The sequence below is a fragment of the Polypterus senegalus genome, chromosome 6 (genome assembly GCF_016835505.1).
Source record: "Polypterus senegalus isolate Bchr_013 chromosome 6, ASM1683550v1, whole genome shotgun sequence".
Classification (NCBI taxonomy): domain Eukaryota; kingdom Metazoa; phylum Chordata; class Cladistia; order Polypteriformes; family Polypteridae; genus Polypterus; species Polypterus senegalus.
The window spans coordinates 48,227,138-48,249,112 of NC_053159.1; the positions used below are offsets into that span (position 1 = coordinate 48,227,138).

A 21,975-nucleotide genomic window follows, 5' to 3' on the forward strand; every position below is an offset into this window, starting at 1 on the left:
CCTCCACGATGAATGCATCCATCACTCCAACTGCAGACCTCACCAATGTCACACTTCCCTCATACATATCCTGTACAACTCTTACATACTTCTCAGCCACTCCCGACTTCCTCATACAACATCACAGCTCCTCTCGAGCCACCCTGTCATATGCTCTCTCCAGCTCCACAAAGACACAATGCATTTCCTTCTGGCCTTCCCTAAACTTCTCCATCAACACCCTCAGAGCAAACATTGCATCTGTGGTGCTCTTTCTTGGCATGAAACCATACTGCTGCTCACTAATCATCGTCCTCCATTCTTAACCTAGCTTCCACTACTCTCTTTCTCATAACTTCATGCTATGGCTCATCAATTTTATCCCCCTGTAGTTACTACAGCTCTGCACATCTCACTTATTCTTAAAAATTGGAACCAGTACACATCTCCACTCCTCAGGCATCCTCTCATTTTCCAAGACTCCATTAAGCAATCTGGTTAAAAACTCCACTGCCATCTCTCCTTAACACCTCCATATTTCCATAGGTATGTCATCTGTTGCACTTTCTGATTCACTATGTCCACATCATCCAACCTTCTCTCTCTCTCTCTCATTCATCAGCCTCTCAAAGTACTAAAGATGTTCCCATCTTTATCCTTTATGACCCGACAACTCATCATACGCCTTCTATTTAGCCTTTGCCATCTCTCTCTTTACCTTGCAAGCCTTGTACTCTTGTCTACTTTTTGCATCTCTCTGACTATCCCACTTCTTCTTCGCCATCCTCTTCCTCTGTATACACTCCTGTACTTCCCCATTCCACCACCAGGTTTCCTTTTCCTTCTTCCTCTGTCAAGATGTCACACCAAGCATGCTCCTAGTAATCCACAAGTAATACAGAATATGCAACACTTTTTTTATTTAAAACTGTGTAATTGTTTCACAAATTATTTCAATTACTTCATTCATTGCATTTTCACCATAATAACAGAATTAACTAAAGAAAAAGACACTTTTGGGATGAAGAGTGGGCAACAAGTTTGCCAGTACAGTAATCCCTCCTCGATCGCGGGTGTTGTGTTACAGAACCCCCTGCGATAGATGAAAATCCAGGAAGTAGAAACCATTGTTTGTATGGTTATTCTAATATATTTTAAGCCCTTATAAACTCTCCCACACTGTTAACAGTATTAGAGCCCTCTAGACATGAAATTATGCCCTTTAGTCAAAAGTTTAAACTGTGCTCCATGACAAGACAGAGATGACAGTTCTTCTCACAATTAAAAGAACGCAAACATATCTTCTCTTCAAAGGAATGCGTGTCAGGAGCAGAAAATGTCAGAGAGAGAGAGAGAGAGAGAGAGAGAGAGAGAAAAGAAAAGCAAACAATCAAAAAATCAATACGTGCTTTTGGGCTTTTAAGTATGCCGAAGCACTGCGATAAAGCGGCATTTTTTAGAGGAGCGTCCGTATCCTCTAGGCAAACAGCCTCTGTGCAAACAGCCCCTCTGCTCACACCCCCTCCGTCAGGCGCAGAGAATGTCAGAGAGAGTGAGAGAGACAGAGAAAAGCAAACAATCAAGCACCGCTCGGGAAGCACATCGTATATCATTAAGGAGTTTTATTTAATACGTAATACATGCTCTGATTGGGTAGCTTCTAAGCCATCCGCCAATAGCGTCCCTTGTATGAAATCAACTGGGCAAACAAACTGAAGAAGCATGTACCATAAATTAAAAGACCCATTGACCGCAGAAATCCGCGAACCAGAGAAAAATCCGTGATATATATTTAGATGTGCTTACATTTAAAATCCGCGATGGAGTGAAGCCGCAAAAGTCGAAGCGTGATATAGCAAGGGATCACTGTATATCAAAAAAAATTATCATAAATCTGTTTTCACAGCCACAAACAACGCAAAGCACTTGAAAAAATTATTTTTCTTAAAGTTTATTTTACTTTATTTCAAAACACAGGCCACATTACAAGAAAAAGTAAAATCTGTATCTTCTGGGATCTATAGTTAATAAAACAAGAAGGAAAAATTTGGAAGTTACACCTAAGGAATTTTTTTCCATTTGGAATGATCCTCAGACAAGAACCACCTGACCAAACCGGAGATGCCTGAAGACAGTTGCTTTATCGTTACTCCCACCTGTTCTGGTCCATTCTCAAAATGACCAAAACCCGGGTCAGGTCAGGTCACGGAGCAGGCACTAGTACAGCATGTTGCCACTTACCCAACACCCAGTCCATGCAAGCACTGAACAGAGGAAGAACAAAAACACACCACTGATGAAACCCAGAATCAACTGGGAAGAATACAGAGGTTCTGCCTCTCAGCACTCATAACAATAAACACAGCACTCACAGTACCAGTGTGCAGGCTGGTCATAACATACAGCAACTTTAGTGGGATCCCGTGAAGTCTCAGGATGTCCCACAAGGAAGCTCAATCAACTGAGTAGGACGCTTAATGAAAATCAACAAAGGCTAAAAAGAAACTCTGCCAATATTTGCGTTTGCACTCAAAGAGAACCCTTAGTGCCAGGATGCAGTTGATGGTAGACTTCTTAGGCATAAAACCAGACTGCTCTAATCACTGGTAGGTGTGCAAGTGGTCACTGATCCTATGGAAGATGACCCTAGCAAGGACCTTACTCAACACAGAGAACTGTGTTATACCCCTGTAGATGCTGCATTCCAGGCAATCACCCTTCCCTGTGTACTCTTCTCTTTACACCTCAGACTATAAATCTAACAGCAGGTCACGTCACTTGCAAAAATTCTCAAATGATTCTGTACTTATTGGTATAGGAGTCAGGTGGAAAAGTTTGTTTCCTGGTGCAAAGAGAATTGTCTGCATCGTAAAATCAACAAAACTAAGGAACTGGTTATTGACTTTTGCCACACCAAAGAGCCTCTATATCCAGTCACTATTCAAGGAGTGAATGTAGAGGTGGTCCACTCCTACAGGTACTTGGGGTTGCACAACGATTACAAGTTGGACTGGTCTTAGATCACAGAGGAACTATATAAAAAAGGGCAGACCAGGCACCTTTTCTTTCACATCTTATACAACTCTGTAATGTTCTGTGTGATTTCTTACACTGTGGTGTACTGGGTTGATGAGTTCACTTCATGAGAGGCCCATGGAATCAACAAGCTAAATAAAAGGGCAAGTTCAGTTATAGAACACACTCTGGGCCCCGTGGAGGTAATAGTAAAGGAGAGAATTAAAAACAAACTGACTGCCATTATGAATAATGCTGAACATCCTCTCTCTGATACACTAACACTGAGTACTTTTGGCTAACTAATTATTCAGCATAAGTTTGTCCAGAAATGCTACTGGGGCTCCTTTATACCAAAAGCAATATGTCTGCATAATGCCTCACTGTCAGAACTTTTCTTTCTTTATAGTAATTATGGTGTGTGTGTTCAGACCAAAGATTGTATGTTTGTTTGTTTATTTGCCTATTTGAGTATTTATTTATTTAAAGAGCTTCTGTAAAAGCCAAATTTCCTCCTGGGGAGGAATAAAGTTCTATCTATCTACACCAAATTTCAAAGCAATGCCTTTACTTTTTTTAAAAAGCCAGAACTATCGTCCTCTGCATACACATCCTATATTGGAAGCTTGCAATTTCAGTCAACACTCAGTGTAAAGCGGTATTTGCAGCAAGTCATTTTCACACATAATGCATGCTGAGTCACTTTTTCTGTTCAGAAGATGGTAGAATGAGAACAAATGAAGACACTGTGTTTGAGTGAGTAAAAGTAATCAGTAACTTCTAGTTTCCTGTTGGTAAACATTTATTCAAATCCATTTTATGATTAGACAGATCTAACTGTAGAGTTTTGTGCTAATACAGCATCATGATTTGTAGCAATTAAAAAATAATTTGCATTGAATCACCTTCGAAATGTCATAATAACATTATCAAATACCACTACACCTGCTGATTCGCAGCAGTCCGTGAGACAACAAAACTAACTCCTGCATCGCACCCTAAAACACTTGCACATCATTCTTTCACCACCATGTAGATACTTTCGGCCATACATGGTAAACTAATTATTCATAATCCATAAGCATCTCTCCAATTCACCTGTACTTGTGTTTTTCAGTATTATACAGAAGGACAATCCAAAAAAGAATTTAACAAATACATAAGAAGGTCTAAATCAATTTTATATTTACATTTTCAATGTTCATTGTGTTTGAACATTAATACATGCTATCAAAAACACTATAACACAAAATTGAAGTATATAGTTTCAAATATCTTTGAAACATCAAGTTCATAAAATTGTTGCTACATATTTACGCAAAGAGTTTTAGCAACTTATTTTATCATAATTATAAATGAAAATAAATTTTCTGCAAATGTTTCCTTTTCAAAGTTTAAATTAAATTATGAAATAGGTCTCAGAATTGATCAGGGTTCTATGGTAATTTAAATTATAATCATTTACACTGGTATTACCATGCAGACACAGATTTACTTCAGAAATGTATTAACACTATAATTACCAGAGCATACGAGAAGATTCGTAAATCCGGCCCACCTTAAATCTGTTCGCACCTCTCCACCAGCATCTTTTGTCCTGTAAATGTGTCAATAAAGACAAGCAGCAAGCAGCCTGCTATTCCATCCCCCCCTACCGCCACAGAACGTTCACAAAGTTCTCCCAGCACATGCCTTGATTATCTGGGAGTGAAGTGCTGGAGATTCTGAATGGAAAAAAATAGATTGTTCGACTTCCGGTAGAGTGAACGCTGGCGGGACTGGTCGCCGCTGCTCGCCGGTAACTAGAATATTGATTTTGTTAAGACTAGTGATTTTGATGGTATTTCTTTTGCCATATTGCTGACATTTCTGCGTGGCTATATGCTATCTATGCTAATAAAAGGCAAAGCCCTCACTCACTCACTCATCACTAATTCTCCAACTTCCCGTGTGGGTGGAAGGCTGAAATTTGGCAGGTTCATTCCTTACAGCTTCCTTACAAAAGTTGGGCAGGTTTTATATCGAAATTCTACGCGTAATGGTCATAACTGGAAGCTGTTTTTCTCCATTTACTGTAATGGAGATGAGCTTGAACGCCGTGGGGGCGGAGTTTCGTGTGACATCATCACGCCTCCCACGTAATCACGCAGTACATAGAAAACCAGGAAGACCTCCAAAAAGCGCTGAAGAAAACATGCATTATATAATTGAGAAGGCAGCGAAACAATAAGAAGCGAGCGAGTGACATATACAACCATGTTCATGAGTTCTGCTACTGAAACAAAGCACGATGTAAACCTACACTTTAAATTAAGTTCATAGACAGGCTGCGCTGGCGTTTGTAATTTAGTGCCTGCCCATATAAGGCCGTCCATCAGTGGCAATCCAATAGCAAACTCCCACTAAATATTCACGGGTGAAGGACTGTGTTTATGGAGAGGAAGATGAGATGGTCAGGGTGGTGTTTGACACAAACTCAGCGAAACTGCGAGAGAAAGTTTTAAGTGCCAGGACTAAGGTAACATTAAATACAGCCATGGACATAGCACGAGATGGCACCAGCACAGCTGGGAACCTTCGATGCATGTACACCGAGTGACTCATGTGAACTGACGCAGTGCACAGATAAAAAGCAACAGTTCCAAAGAGCTGAACAAAACCGAATTACACAATTGAAAAGGCAGCAAAAATATGAAGCGCCTGATAAGCATATTCATAAATCCAGCTACTGCGGAAACAAAGCACACGTGGAAAAAGTCAATGTCCCGCTAAAGGAAGACAGTGTAAAAAAAAAAAAAACGTGCATGCAGTGTGTCAGGTCTCAGATAAAGAAGAAGACGAGCTGTTTATTGATGCAGTAAGAAACGAATCGATGAAAGAAACCTGTCATCTTTACAACGATTGACAAACACGGAATGTAACTTGAACACAACACATCCTACAAATACGAACCTGATTGAAAGAAATAATGATAATCAAATCCTTGATGACAGCAACACTCAGTAACACTCACAAAACAAATACTGTATATTGACAGTCATGTTACGTTATTTTAAAATGTTCCCTTTTCTTTTCTAGCTTTTTAACACACTACTTCTCGCTGCGATCGCGGGTATATATATATATATATATATATATATATATATATATATCGATCTACATACTCGAATAATGGATACTTTATTCGCCATCAATGATTGTTTTGGTAAAGCCATACTCAGTGTATTCATTAGATGAACGGTAAAAAGTAAGAGCGAGGGAGGATGCAGGCTGTAGTGCGCCAACTCTATCTGAATTGCGATCACATTTCAAAAATATATCTTTTCAAGTTCTATTTAGTCCATATTTGTCAAACTCAAGGGCCACGGGCCACATCCGACCCGCGTGTAATTATATCCGCCCGAGATCATTTTATATACTGTATTATTGTTATTAATGGCCCGGGTATATGAAGCGCTGGTAACACAATAAACTACAGATCCCATAATGCAGCGCTTCAGCTGCCTTGCCTAACACTTACCGTTAATCAAGTCTAGCTTATGATGCTGCAAGTTATTGCGAAGCTAGCTCACACGATGCTGGAGAGAAAAGTTGATTCTGAAAATAGAGCCTTTAAAAACCGATGGGAGGCTGAGTATATGTTTACTGAACCCGTGTGTCTCATTTGTGGAGCTAATGTGGCTGTAATTACAGAATTTAATCTAAGACGGCACTATGAGACAAAACATCAGGGTAACCTGAATGCAATGCAGAAGATACAGAAAGCAGAAGAATTAAATAAGAATCTGACACTTCAGCGGACGTTTTACCCGTGCACAATCACAAAGTGATTTCAAGTGAAGCTGCTTTTATGGGAGACACAAATGCACCAGTGCAACTTGCCCCACTTTCCCTGTTGCCAAGTAATGTTAAACCAAGTCGTCACTACGGTGTTCCCAAATCGCACTTTGCTGATAAACTGAGCGCACTGAGTTTGCACGGCGCTTTGGTGACTTTGAAGAACAAAAAGTCCGTCTACATGCGGCTCGAACCTTGTGCATGTTTGGTAGCACATATCTGTGTGAGAAGCTCTTCTCAGTGATAAAGACTAACAAAACAGCACACAGGAGTCGCCTCACTGATGAGCACCTGCAATCCATCCTGAGAATCTCCACAACACAGAACCTCACACCAAACATAAACGAACCTGTTGCCAAAAAAAGATGCCAGGCGTCCAGCTCTAAAATGACATATGAGCAAAGACAACTGAATGATTTGATTTGTTATTGCTGAAAGGAACACATTTTATTTATATTTCCAGGTTTTGTTATGCAGCATGTTCATATTTGAGTTTGTATAATTTTGACAGGATATATTTTTATGGAGAGCAAAATCTTTTGGGATATTTAAAATCTAAGTTTATTTTTATATAAAATTACATAAGAGTAAAGAAATTTGAATGTTTGTTCTTTTAATGTTTACTTTATTTCTAACTTGTATAATTTAGACAGGATATATTTTTATGGAGAGCAAAATATTATAAGTTGTTTAAGGTTTGAGTTGATTTATTCAGGAATAATATTCCTGTCTGTTTTACCATTCCTACCAAAGATATTTCTGTCGACTAAATAAAAATTCCTTCTATTTAAAATTTAAATAGAACTTGAACAAATACGATAGTTCATAATATCCAGCAGACTTGCACGTAAGAGCGGGAGTTATCCGTTTTAACCAGCAGCGTATTGCACTGATACGAAATAGCTGTGTGTGTATATATGTGTGTGTGTATATATATATATATATATATATATATATATATATATATATATATATATATGACAGCAACACTCATCACTCACAACAGTGACAAAACAATTACATTGACAATCATGTTACGTTATTTTCAAAATGTTTCCTTTTCTTTTCATTGCTTCTTTAACACACTACTTCTCCGCTGCGAAGCGCGGGTATTTTGCTAGTATACTATATGCTGTGTCTGCATTTAGCTTCAGCCTAACCTCCGTTTCGTTTGAAACTTACCGGTTTATTCTCTGCACGTCTGAGCTGCTTGCGGCCTCCTCGCCTACAATGTGGACTGGTAGGATTTTTGCTTGGTTGTTTGTTTGGAGTCTTCTGTCGCACGTTATTCAACCTGCGACTGGCCTCCTCCAGTACCCAGCTGCTGAGCTGCTTCGACTGCGTTTTCTCCAGTCTGTGCCTTTGCTGTCGGTGCTATATTTCGACCGACGCCATACTTCTCCCTCGTCGGAGATACATCCATCGTGGGTCCGCCGAGATTCGAACGGACGCCGAAAGGAATTAACTCTTTTGGTCTGATTTTCGGCACCCTCCACATAACACAGATAGGAACGCTGACCATAGCGTGTTGGCCAGCTTAGCTCGGTCGACTAACACCACTGTCAAATACGACAGCAACATTGTCAGCTTTGGTCTATTGAACATCCGCTCACTTACGAGCAAGGGACATCTCATTCAGGATCTCCTCATTGACCGTAAGTTTGACTTTCTCTGTTTAACTGAGACTTGGCAGCAACCTCAAAACTTTTCACAACTTAATGAATGCACCCCCCTGGGGTTTGTTTACACTTGTCAACCCCGTGCATCTGGCCGTGGAGGAGGTGTCGCGATAATTTATCGCGAGAAGTGGAAAGTGCTGCCGTTGCCTGCTCCTGCTGTTAGCTCTTTTGAATCGACTGTGTGTCAACTGTCTGGGCCAGTTCCAACCATCATTGCAACTGTCTACCGTCCTCCTAAGTCTAACAACAATTATTTGAACGATCTTGCTACCTTCCTTACCAATCTATCTGTAATTACTCCAAATATAATTCTGCTGGGGGATTTTAATATTCATCTGGACAATATCAATATCCCTCTCACTAGAGACTTTTTATCTTGCCTGGAGAGTTTTGGATACCAGCAGCACACTGATGTTCCTACCCATTGTAAAGGACATATCTTGGACCTGATTTGCTGCTCTGGTGTTGTTCCTTTTGATCTTACAGCACATGAACTCACTATAACCGACCACTTTCTCCTCTCATTCAACACTAAACTTACCTTTTCTGTTCCTAAGCTTCCACTACATCTACTCTATTACAAGGATTGTATAGCTCAAACCAAATCTAATTATTACACTCAGTTAATTACTAGTAATACAGGTAACACCAAGTCTTTGTTTTCTTTACTTAATAATGTTACACAACCTCCAGACTCTTTACCATCTCACCTTCACTCAACTGCCTTCTGTAATTCTCTTATGTCTTTTTTCAATGAGAAAATCCAAAAGATACATCAGCACCTTGGTCCAGATCCTTTCTGTATTTCTTCTGAACTACACTCACCTCTTCACTCTTTCTCTTCTTTCCAGCTTCCCACTTCCTCTGAAATCTCAGATCTCATCTGCAAATCCAAGTCATCTACTTGTCAGCTGGACCCCCTGCCTACAGTTTTGGTTAAAGCCTGCCTCCCCTCTCTAGTCCCTCTTATTTCTGCCATCATTCACTCTTCTCTTACTACTGGTATTATTCCCTCATCTTTCAAAACTGCTGCTATAACCCCAATATTAAAAACCTGGTTGTGATCCTACTAATTTCAATAATTTTTGCCCCATTTCTAACTTGCCCTTTATCTCCAAAATTCTTGAAAAAATAGTAGCTATCCAACTTCACACCCACTTGTCTCACAATAATCTATATGAGAAGTTCCAGTCTGGTTTTTGCCCCCTTCAAAGTACAGAAACAGCACTTGTTAAAATTACTAATGACCTCCTTATGGCTGCTGATTCTGGTCTAATCACTATTCTCATCCTTCTTGATCTGAGTGCGGCCTTTGACACTATTTGTCATACCACTCTCCTAAATAGATTATCTTTGATTGGCATTACTCACACTCCACTTGATTGGTTTAGATCTTACCTTTCAGGCAGCACTCAGTTCATACAGCTTAAAACTTTCACATCCCAACCCACCGCTGTTACTTCTGGTGTGCCCCAAGGCTCTGTCCTGAGGCCTCTTCTTTTTATTATTTACCTTCTTCCCCTTGGCAATATTTTTCGCAAATATAACATTAATTTTCACTGTTATGCTGATGACACCCAGCTCTACCTTGCTGGTAAACCCACCTCCTCTTTTCCACCACCCTCACTTATTGATTGCATTTCTGAAATTAAATCCTGGTTCTCTTCAAATTTTCTTAAATTAAACAGTGACAAAACTGAGGTTCTCCTCATTGGTTCAAAATCATCATTATCCAAAACCAATAATCTTTCTTTTATTATTGATAACTCTGTTGTTTCCCCATCATCTCAGGTCAAGAGTCTGGGTGTCATCCTCGACAGTACTCTATCTTTCCAATGTCACATTAATAACATCACCCAATCTGCTTACTTCCACTTACGTAATATTAATCGCATTCGCCCCTCCCTCACTCCTCATACCACTGCCATTCTTGTTCATAGTCTTGTCACTTCTCGGCTGGACTACTGCAATTCACTCCTTTTTGGTCTCCCTAATAAATCTCTTCACAAGCTTCAGTTAGTCCAGAATTCTGCAGCACGTATCATCACTGGAATCCCATCTTTTCACCATATTACTCCGGTCTTGCAGCAGCTTCATTGGCTCCTGATCAAGTTTCGTATTGATTTTAAGATTCTGCTACTAACTTTTAAGGCCATCCATAACCTCGCACCTCCATATCTGTCTGACCTTCTACATGTTGCCATTCCATCCCGTAACCTTAGATCCTCTTCCTCCACCCATCTGACCATTCCTCCCTCCCGTCTAACCACCATGGGAGCAGAGCTTTCAGCCGTTCTGCTCCCAAGCACTGGAACTCATTACCTGCGGATCTCCGAAATATCAAATCATATTCATCTTTCAAATGTGAACTTAAAACACATTTGTTTAAAATGGCTTTTTCTTCTTCCTCCTAATTATAGTGGTTTTGTTTGGTTTTAATTTTTAGATTTTCTGATGTTTTAAGTTGTTTATAATTGTGTTTTGTATTTATTTATTTATTTATTTGTTTGTTCGGTGTCCTTGAGTTCTCTGAAAGGCGCCTTGTATAAATAAAATGTATTATTATTATTATTATTATGATTATCTAGAACACATGCATTTCATGTGTGTTCCGTTTCTACAATAATCGGTGTAAACACATTGTTAAAACAGAAACATTTTTCATATTTTAGTAATAAATGACAAAATGTAGGCATAAACTAAATATTGTGTGAAGCCTGAAGATCAAAGATCAAATAAACACTTTCACAAAAGGTTCGAGGACGATACAACAGCTTCCATGGCGTAGCAGTAAGATTTGCTGACTTGTAATCAAGAGTCCCCGGTTCGATTCCAACTGCCTCCTATATCTGACGTTTTAAATAGTGAGCTGATCTTATTGTCAATATCTATACTAATAAAAGGCAAAGCCCTCACTGACTGACTCACTCACTCACTGACTCATCACTAATTCTCCAAGTTCCTGTGTAGGTAGAAGGCAGAAATTTGGCAGGCTCATTCCTTACAGCTTCCTTACAAAAGGTGGGCAGGTTTCATTTCGAAATTCTACGCATAATGGTCATAACTGGAAGCTATTTTTCTCCATTGACTGAAATGGAGTTGAGCTCGAAAGCCGTGGGGGCAGTTTCGTGTGACATCATAACGCCTCCCACGTAATCACGTGAACTGAATGTCAACGCAGTGCGTAGAAAACCAGGAAGAGCTCCAAAAAGCGCTGAAGAAAACATGAATTATATAATTGAGAAGGCAGCGAAACAATAAGAAGTGAGCGAGTGACATATACAACCATATATATTCATGAGTGCTGCTACTTCGGAAACAAAGCACGGTGTAAACCTAAAGTTTAAATTAAGCTCATAGACAGGCTGCCGCTGGCGTTTGTCATGCCCACGGGTAATGCGGGATACAAGTTTAATGAGAGGACGCAGGATATAAACGAGAGTTTTGATCACTTTGTAACTAAGTTAAAATTGCAGGTGAAGGGCTGTGCTTATGCAAATTCCGAGAGACTGTGTTTGTGGGGGATTGACAGTTAAGGCGGGTGGGGGAGTCACGTCATCATCTCCCCTCCCATTCACCTCATTTCGCTCTGAGCTGAGCTCCACAGCTAACGCAGTAGTGATGGGAAGTTCGGATCATTTTACCGACTCGGACCTTTGAGTCTCGTTCAGCAAAATGAACAAATCTTTTTTCGAGTCAATTCGTTCAATTCTCTTTCCGGCTCAGACTGCATAGGTTAAGCTTATGGGGCTGTCACGTAATGATCGAACGACTCAAAAAACCCGAAGACTCGAAACAAGTGAATCAATTCCAATACAGAAACTATAGGAAGTTGTGCAAATGCACATGCGCGACTGAACGAATCACTCCCACGAGACGACTCGTTCTTCCCGAGTCACATTAAAGATTCGTTTAAGAGGGACCCATCACTATAACACAGTGTTACGGAAGCGACTTTGTAACGCTGCCACCAAATACTCACAGAAAAATCCACAAGTTAATACACACGCTGTCTCCACAGTTTCTCCACACTGAATCCTACAGGCACTACTTACAAAAGGTTACACTGACAATCGTGTTACGTTATTTTTAAAATCTTTCCTTTTCTTAGTACAAGCACAGCTGAGAAGCTTCGATGCATGTGCTCCAAAACGCGTTAAAAAAAATCACGCATTTATTCACACTTTGCAATACAAGCAAAGGGGAACTTCTGTCAATGCATGATTTCCTGGTACACCGATTATATTGATCAGCGCTTCCCGATTCATTTTACCCTCGTACCCCCTTGGTTTGAGAAGTAGTATGAAAAAATATGAGGTTAACACAGAAAAACAGATCACTAACTGAAGCTTTATGAATAATTGATTCGCCATCAATAATTATTTTGGTAAAGCCATACTCAGTGTAATCCTCCTTCCATTTTAAAATTTTTCCGCCACTAGCCATGATTAAATGAACGGTAAAAAGGTAAGAGCGAAGCGAAGGTGACTTATTCAGGCAGGCAGGCAGGCGACAGCTCAATAGCTCGAATTTGGATATAAGTAGGTTCTATTTAGCCGCCAGAAATATCTTTGTTAGGAATGGAAGTTGAATTTAGTCTTTAAATTTCTATGGTAAAGAAAAAGTTATGCAATGATGACTAAATTTAACTATATAAAGTCAAAACTTTTATATATAAAGTCATTCCGGTATATATAAAATCAAAACTTGAATATATTAAGTCAGCGCTGGAATATATAAAGTCAAAACTTGAATAAATAAAGTCAAGTCGGAATATACAAAGTCAGCGCTGGAATATCCATCCATTTCCCAACCCGTTGAATCCAACCACAGGGTCACGGGGATCTGCTGGAGCCAATCCCAGCCAACACTGGGCGCAAGGCAAGAACCAATCCTGGGCAGTGCACATGCATCATTTTCAAAACATTAAAAGAACAGTTTTTTTTTTTATTTATTTATTTATTTTTCTGAATACGTTTTTGTTACCTTAGTTCAGTTCAGAGTGGTTTCAATCAATAGATTTTGACTTTCACTTTATATATTCAGGAGTGAGTTTATATACTCCGATGCTGACTTTATATATTCAAGTTTTGACTTTATATATTCCAGCGATGACTTTATACATTCAAGTTTTGACTTTATACAGTGGTGTGAAAAACTATTTGCCCCCTTCCTGATTTCTTATTCTTTTGCATGTTTGTCACACAAAATGTTTCTGATCATCAAACACATTTAACCATTAATCAAATATAACATGAGTAAACACAAAATGCAGTTTTTAAATGATGGTTTTTATTATTTAGGGAGAAAAAAAATCCAAACCTACATAGTCTTTGCAATTTTTCGCTGGGTAACACCTTTCTGATATTGCTCCACTATCTTTCTGCGCAACATTGTGGGAATTGGTGATCCTCTACCTATCTTGGCTTCTGAGAGACACTGCCACTCTGAGAAGCTCTTTTTATACCCAATCATGTTGCCAATTGACCTAATTAGTGTTAATTGGTCTTCCAGCTCTTTGTTATGCTCAAATTTACTTTTTCCAGCCTCTTATTGCTACTTGTCCCAACTTTTTTGGGATTTGTTGACACTGTGAAATTTTGAATCAACATATTTTTCCTTTAAAATGATACATTTACTCGGATTAAACCTTTGATCTGTCATCTACGTTCTATTACAAATAAAATATTGACATTTGCCATCTCCACATCATTGCATTCAGTTTTTATTCACAATTTGTTTAGTGTCCCAACTTTTTTGGAATCCGGTTTGTATGTATGTATGTATGTATGTATGTATGTATGTATGTATGTATGTATATATATATATATATATATATATATATATATATATATATATATATATATATATAAAGAGAGAGAGAGAGAGAACACTCATATCAATGACAAAACAATTACATTAACAATCAGGTTACGTTATTTTTAAAATTTTTCCTTTTCTTTTTCATAACTTCTTTAACACACTACTTCTCAGCTGCGAAGCGCAGGTATTCTGCTAGGTATACAATAAACACATACATTTGGTTCGTGTCTATAACTGCTGCTGTACATTTATAGTACTTGTAAAAGTCACAATCATGCTGTTACTTTTTATCTGAAACTGGGAACAACTGTAGATGTGAATAGTGTTTTGAGGCAATGGAACTGGACATTCTCTGATCTGGATGGATAAAAGACATAGGTATATATGATATTTGGAATAACTCATTTTATGACCAGTATAGTACATTTCTGAAAACATTGTAGCACGGGTCCAAAATAATTCATATTATTCAAATTCATTCACATAACATCTTGTGGTTGTAATCACTGACTGCGTGTTTCGCGTGTTTTTGTTTATTTTTCTCCAATCTTGCTAGTCTCCATGTTGCTGTATTGTGCGGTTTCTTTTGTACTCCAGGACATGCAGACGAAAGAATAGTACAGAGAGGTCAGTTCAGCGCTATATGCAATTATCAAATTCAAATGTTAACAGTTCATACACAAGCAAGGACCGTTCTTCCTACATTTACGACATGTGCAACTGTTGCAATGAGCAAAACTGATTATTGTAGAAACGATAGATAGATAGATAGATAGATAGATAAGCAGGCTACTTGTCTTTATCGGCACATTTACAGGACAAAAGATGCTGACGGAGAGGTGTGAACGGATTTAAGGTGGGTTGGATCTACAAGTTTTTTTGTAGGCTTTGGTAATTCTAGTGTTAACCACATGTTCATATTAGGTTAGATTGCAATATTCTTTTTCTGTTTAGCCATTATCTGCTTATGAAACGTTTTGGCATAGTTACTACTGATTAGAATACTGGGATTATAGAATTTTATGTAGAAATATAGGGTTTGGGAGCCAGGAAAGAAAAGAAAGAACATATTGCTAGGTGCACTAGAAAAAAGAAAACAGCATTTGACAACTTATCTGTGTTGATGAAAAACAAGGCTACTGAGTGCCCTGAACTGGATCACACAAGTTGATGAGAGATAACAGGTGGGCCAAATCACATGCAAAATGACACCACCATGGATTTGTTCATTATGCAACATGTCTCCTCAGCTCCTAAATACAGTAGGGCAGCAGTAGCTCAGTCGGTAGAGTGGGTGGTCCAGCAATCGGAGGGTCGCAGGTTCGATCCTGGCTCCCGGCATGAGAATGCAGCTGTTGTGTCCTTGGGCAAGACACTTAACCTACCTTGCCTGCTGGTGGTTGGTCGGAAGGATTGGTGGCGCCAGTGTTCGGCAGCCTCACTTCTGTCAGTGTGCCCCAGGGCAGCTGTGGCTACATAGTAGCTTATCATCACCAACGTATGAATGTGTGTGTGAATGGGTGAATGACTGTTGTGTTGTAAAGCGCCTAGGGGGGTTCTTGAACTCTAGTTAGGCGCTATATCAAATACAGGCCATTTACCATTTACCATTTTTTACATCAGCTGTTCCAAAACAAATGCTTTTACAATATTAAGTATACAAGTAAAATACTAGCTACAGAGTTTAATAGTTAACTTTGCAGACATAGATAACTCAGTTTTCATGCAGTTACAGATATGTTTTATACAGCTATGCAGAAACTGCAAGAACTTCATGCTTTGCAGATGCTCTATGAGCAGGCAGATAAAAAAAAATTTAAAAACCTGGTAAAAATGTATATATGTAGCACCCAGAAAATTTAACACAAGTTCAAACATTTTAAAATATATACCTATGTTTAACATGAGTATTCCAATCCTAATCTTGGCTAATTTTTCAGCCATATTTAAAGGAAGTTACCATCAAACTGCACAAATGTTTGCAAGAAGTGGGCATACTTACATTAACGGACCCTGTTTTACACAAAAAAAACTAACCGAACATCAAGTCACTATCACTGCAACCCTAAACTTTTGACACTAGTTCTAGTTCTGTCTAGATCCTTCGGGTATTGAAGTTTTCATCATATCCTGCTCTAGCTGACATACATGAAAAGGAACAGGTCAACAAAGCAATTTATGATTTTCATATTGTCAAGGTCTGCAGATTGTTTTCCACAGCCAAACACAATCAGACTTTAATGTTTTCATATATGATGCAAGACAAAATGGGCATTGCCCATTTCACTAGGCTTTTAGTGGCATACAAACAGATTTTTACAAAGATACAAAATGCAAGCTGCACCCCACCTGAATTGACATTTCAGAGTGAAAGCTAAAGTAAAGTGCAGCTCTACAAACATTTTGGTTAACTCTGTACTTCATTGGACAACAAAAATCATAGTTTAAATCATAGTTGAGTCAATACCTCTGCAGAAACTTATTCAGACGAAAAGGCACCGAGAAAGACATTCATTTTAAGATTACAGCATGAAACTGAACTCTGGCTAGATGTGATTGAAAAAATAACGCATCTATAAGCAGGTACTGGATCGGTAAATGGAAATGACTTTAATCCAATCACCAAAGATTGCACCTTGCTTCAAAAGTAGGTGAATTAAACTCTTCATCTCTCTTCTAGGGGAACTGAAAGCTAATGATTCACTACCACCCACTGTCTATTGAGCAAAAATCTCATAAAACTTCAATTGCCCCAAAAGCTTGATGCAGAGAGCCTTGGAGCTGGATGCCCTAAACTACCTTTAAGATTCACTCTTCTAAGCAATCCTCTGTGCCATTTACTGAGCCAAGTTTGTGAAGGCTGAGAAGCAGCATTAACTCAAAAAAGAGAACTTCAGCACCAACACGCTTATGCCAGAAAGCGTAACGCTTTTCCCCTATGAAGTTGCAGAGGACACAGAAAACAGACCATCAGTGAGCTAAGGTGGGCAACATCACATCACAGTATACTTCAAAGCAAAGAAAGGACCTCAGCCTGATCCCAGTACAACAATGTGCAACTTTAAACAGCACTGAACATCTTCCATAAAACCCTGGTGTCATAAAACTGCTGATCTGTGCCTAAATAAACCAGAATTCTAACTAGTCATTAAACAGCCAGCCTGTGTTACAAGTTTGTCTGTCTCCTCTGTCTCGCATCCTGGTTTCTATGTTGGTGTATATGCAGTTATCATATTTCAATAATGGGTTTCAGTTATTTTAATAATAAGCTGTAACAAGTAAGACTCCAAGGCATCATAAAGGTTTGGGGCAGCCACCCATATATTGTTTTTCCCACCTGCAAAAGGTAGAAATAAGTAGCACGATGTGCACAGAACAGAGTCCAAAGCAGAACTGATTACAATAGACAAAGATGGAGGCTTTAAAGGCCTATAAAGGAAATGACATCATTAAAAGAGCCAGAAGCCGAAGTGATGTCGTCTGGACTGGAAGTGACGTCAGCAAAGGGGCTGGCTTCAGAAGTGATGTCTTCTGAGGTGCCGGAACCTTGCAGGATTTCCTGGGAAAGGTCTGTAGGGAACTGAGAAAGACAGTCGGCGCACTCTGCCGCCCCCTGGTCAGATGTTTTTTTTACAATTACTCAGACTCTTTAGCTGCCTCCTACTCGCACGTGTGTAACAAAGCCTACCAGGCAGAAACCCTTCCTATGAACAAAGGTAAGGAAAATAAAGGGGGGGTGGGGTGTTATCAAATTAATTAATTACTAACAGCAAAACTGATAATTGATTGATTAATATCATTCGATTGATTCTTCTCACATCATAAACATATTGGTCACAACATTATTCTTATCATTCAATTCCATACTACAGTACTTTGCTAATGACACAATACACTGTGCATTATAACGTGTCTCTTTCCTTGCTAATATTGTGCTCATGTCTTGGCATCATTAGTTTTAATCCAGAAAAAAAAATCCAAAGGCATTGAACTTTTTTCAAAAAAAAAAAAAAAAGTTATATGTAACAGAACATGCTAATGTCATCATTTCAGCATAATCACAGTAGGAAAAGTATGTTTATTGTCCAATGCTGTACTGATACAGATTTAATGTATGTGCTTTGTGCAATATGCTTTGAAGTAGTCACCAATGCACATAGGCAGATGTCGAAAGATTTTCTAAATATTTTTGTTGTTTGATTCTGAGTATGCGAAAGTTATATGTGATTTGTTACCACCTGCTTATTTATTTTAAACAATATTGTGCGCATATATGTGGAAGTTCCTAAATGAGCCATCAGTTATATGGGTAGGGCAGGCATACCTAATAAAGTCACACTCAACACTAGCATAACAACAAAGTGAAAGATATAGCAGAAACTTCCAAAATATCAAATATGCTACTGATACATTTGTGTCAATTAAGGATATATCCAAAAATAGTATACTCTCACTTCTTCCTTATCAAACATATATCAAAAGAAAAATCCACAGTTAAAGATAGCATATTCTCAAATATATATGAAAATTCCAAGAAAAACAGATCACAAACAATTCAGAAAAATGTTTCATCACGCTCCTACACAAAAGGTTCCTTCTCTATGACGTTACAACCATGGTGTTTCTAATGTAAAACTTCAGTTAGATTTTATATTTTATGCTTTTTTCCATTTAACATTTATGGGGTACAGGTTAGGAGGTACAAGATATGGTTTGAAACCATTTGCCTGCCATGACAAGAAAATAAATAATATTTCTATTTACATATTAGTTTTTGCTGGATAAGGTTAGAACCTTCTATTATTTACATAACAAAATAAAACCTAACATTAAACTTAAGTAAAAATTAATGCATTTGTTTAATTAAAATTTACTAAAAATTGATCCTACAAGGAGTTTTAGTTCTTTCATGAAAGAAAACCTAAAAATCTACTGTATGCTAACAGCTATTTTATAAAATTAGGTCTGTACACAATCTGCCATAATGGCTGCAAGATAGCTTTCTCAAGTTAAGACTATTCAAAACATAAGTTAGAAACCTCAAATAAAGGTATTTATACCATAAATGGGCTGAAAAATATATAAATATTGCACCCTAAAATATAACATAACACAGACTTGCACACAGAATGTCTTTGCCTTTATCTCCCAGTGTCTCCAGAAATTCTGTTACCTAAAAACATAAGAAATAAGAAGAGACCCATTCACTCTATCAAGCTCATTTGGTTAGCTTAAAGCGAAGTTGGGAAATATTTCATCTAGACACCTTTAACACTAGAATTACCAGAGCCAAAGAAAAAACTCATAAATCCAGCCCACCTTAAATCCCTTGGCACCTCTCTGTCAGCATTTTTTGTCTTCTAAATGTGTTGATAAGTCCAAGCAGCCTGCTATACATAACCCCCCACCACCCTCAGCTTTTATCTATCCAGATCAGAGAACGTCCAGTTCCACTGCCTCAAAACACTACTCACATCTACAGTTATTCCCAGTTTCATATAATAAGTAACAGCGTCAGATCCCTGGGGGGTTGGGCGTTTGTATGTATCATGATTGTGACTGAGAGAATAAAAGTGAAAAGAAAATAAACTAACTTTTACAAGTACTATTAATGTACAGCGGCTGTTACAGACGCAAACCAAATGTATGTGTTTATTGTATAATATTAACAATAAGAACAGCTCACTACTCAAAACGGTAAATATAGGAGGCAGTCAGGATCGAACCAGGGACTCTTGAAAACAAGAAAGCAAATCTTACTGCTACACCACGGACACTGTTGTATCGTCCTCGAACCTTTTGTGAAAGTGTTTATTTAATCTTTGAACTTCAGGCTTCACACACTATATAGTTTATGCCTACATTTTGTCATTTATTACTAAAATATGAAAAACGTTTCTGTTTTAACAATGTGTTTACACCGATTATTGTAGAAACGGAACACACATGAAATGCATGTGTTCCAAATAACAATCTATTATTTTCACTCTAAAACTCCAGTACTACTCCCAGATAATCAAGGCATGAGCTAGGAGAACTCTGTGCACGTTCTGTGGCGGTGAGGGGATGGAATAGCAGGCTGCTTGCTGCTTGTATTTATTAGCACATTTACAGGACAAAAGATGCTGACGGAGAAGTGTGAAGGGATTTAAGATGGGCTGGATTTACGAGTTTTTTCGTAGGCTCTGGTAATTCTAGTGTTAAAAAGTTGAAAAGGTTTCTGTTTCAGCTACAAGTCTCAGTTGTTTGTTCTAGAATGCCACAACACTTTGTGTGAACAAGCACTTCTGCATTCTATCATAAATACACTTTTCCTTAATTACCTCTGCTGTCCTTGAGTATGAGATACACTATTTAACTGTGTGAATTCTGCACATAATATTCAAGATTTGTATAACCTCCCACAATTTACGTAAAAAGATAGTAAAAAAGCACATAAAATGTTATGAGCGATTGTGAATAAGGTCTGGTATAAAACAAAGTACTCACCAAGAGATAAAACATGTGGTACAGATAATGAGAGGGCCCGCAAATCTTCTTGGAAAAATTCACAGTTTACAATAATCTGCAGGCATAAGGAAAGACAATAATACCATATAAAATGACATTTCTCCACAATGAAGAAGCACCTATTTCAAAGCAAGCTCTCCCCTTATATCTACTCCTGCTGATGCATCTGATCTTGAACTACAGATTTGAACAGCTCCTCTTCCAAATTTATCATGAAAGTATAACTTAAAAATTTGTACCAGATACAGTGGGATGCAAAAGTTTGGGCAACCTTGTTAATAGTCATTATTTTCCTGTATAAATCGTTGGTTGCTACGATAAAAAATGTCAGTTAAATATATCATATAGGAGACACACACAGTGATATTTGAGAAGTGAAATGAAGTTTATTGGATTTACAGAAAGTGTGCAATAATTGTTCAAACAAAATCAGGCAGGTGAATAAATTTGGGCACCACAAAAAAGAAATGAAATCAATATTTAGTAGATCCACCTTTTGCAGAAATTACAGCCTCTAAACGCTTCCTGTAGGTTCCAATGAGAGTCTGGATTGTGGTTGAAGGTATTTTGGACCATTCCTCTTTACAAAACATCTGTAGTTCATTCAGGTTTGATGGCTTCCGAGCATGGACAGCTCTCTTTAACTCACACCACAGATTTTCAATTATATTCAGGTCTGGGGACTGAGATGGCCATTCCAGAACGTTGTACTTGTTCCTCTGCATGAATGCCTTAGTGGATTTGAGCAGTGTTTTGGGTCGTTGTCTTGTTGAAAGATCCAGCCCCGGCGCAGCTTCAGCTTTGTCACTGATTCCTGGACATTGGTCTCCAGAATCCGCTGATACTGATGTGTTCCTCAACTTTGACAAGATTCCCAGTCCCTGCACTGGCCACACAGCCCCACAGCATGATGGAACCACCACCATATTTTACTGTAGGTAGCAGGTGTTTTTCTTGGAATGCTGTGTTCTTTTTCCTCCATGCATAACACCCATTGTTATGCCCAAATAACTCAATTTTAGTTTCATCAGTCCACAGCACCTTATTCCAAAATGAAGCTGGCTTGTCCAAATATGCTTGAGCATACCTCAAGCGGCTCTGCTTGTGCTGTGGGCGGAGAAAAGGCTTCCTC

At 38.5% G+C, this 21,975-nt stretch overlaps 1 protein-coding gene across 3 annotated transcripts in view; it reads right to left on the bottom strand.

Annotated features, from left to right (window-relative positions):
- pgap1 (post-GPI attachment to proteins inositol deacylase 1) overlaps window positions 1-21,975 on the bottom strand; it is a 348,101-nt gene that overhangs the window by 156,913 nt on the left and 169,213 nt on the right. For all 3 annotated transcript variants that reach the window (XM_039755984.1, XM_039755983.1, XM_039755985.1), the window contains one exon: window positions 20,823-20,898. In XM_039755984.1, coding sequence (XP_039611918.1) covers window positions 20,823-20,898 — 76 coding nt within the window. The remainder of the gene's footprint in view (window positions 1-20,822; window positions 20,899-21,975) is intronic.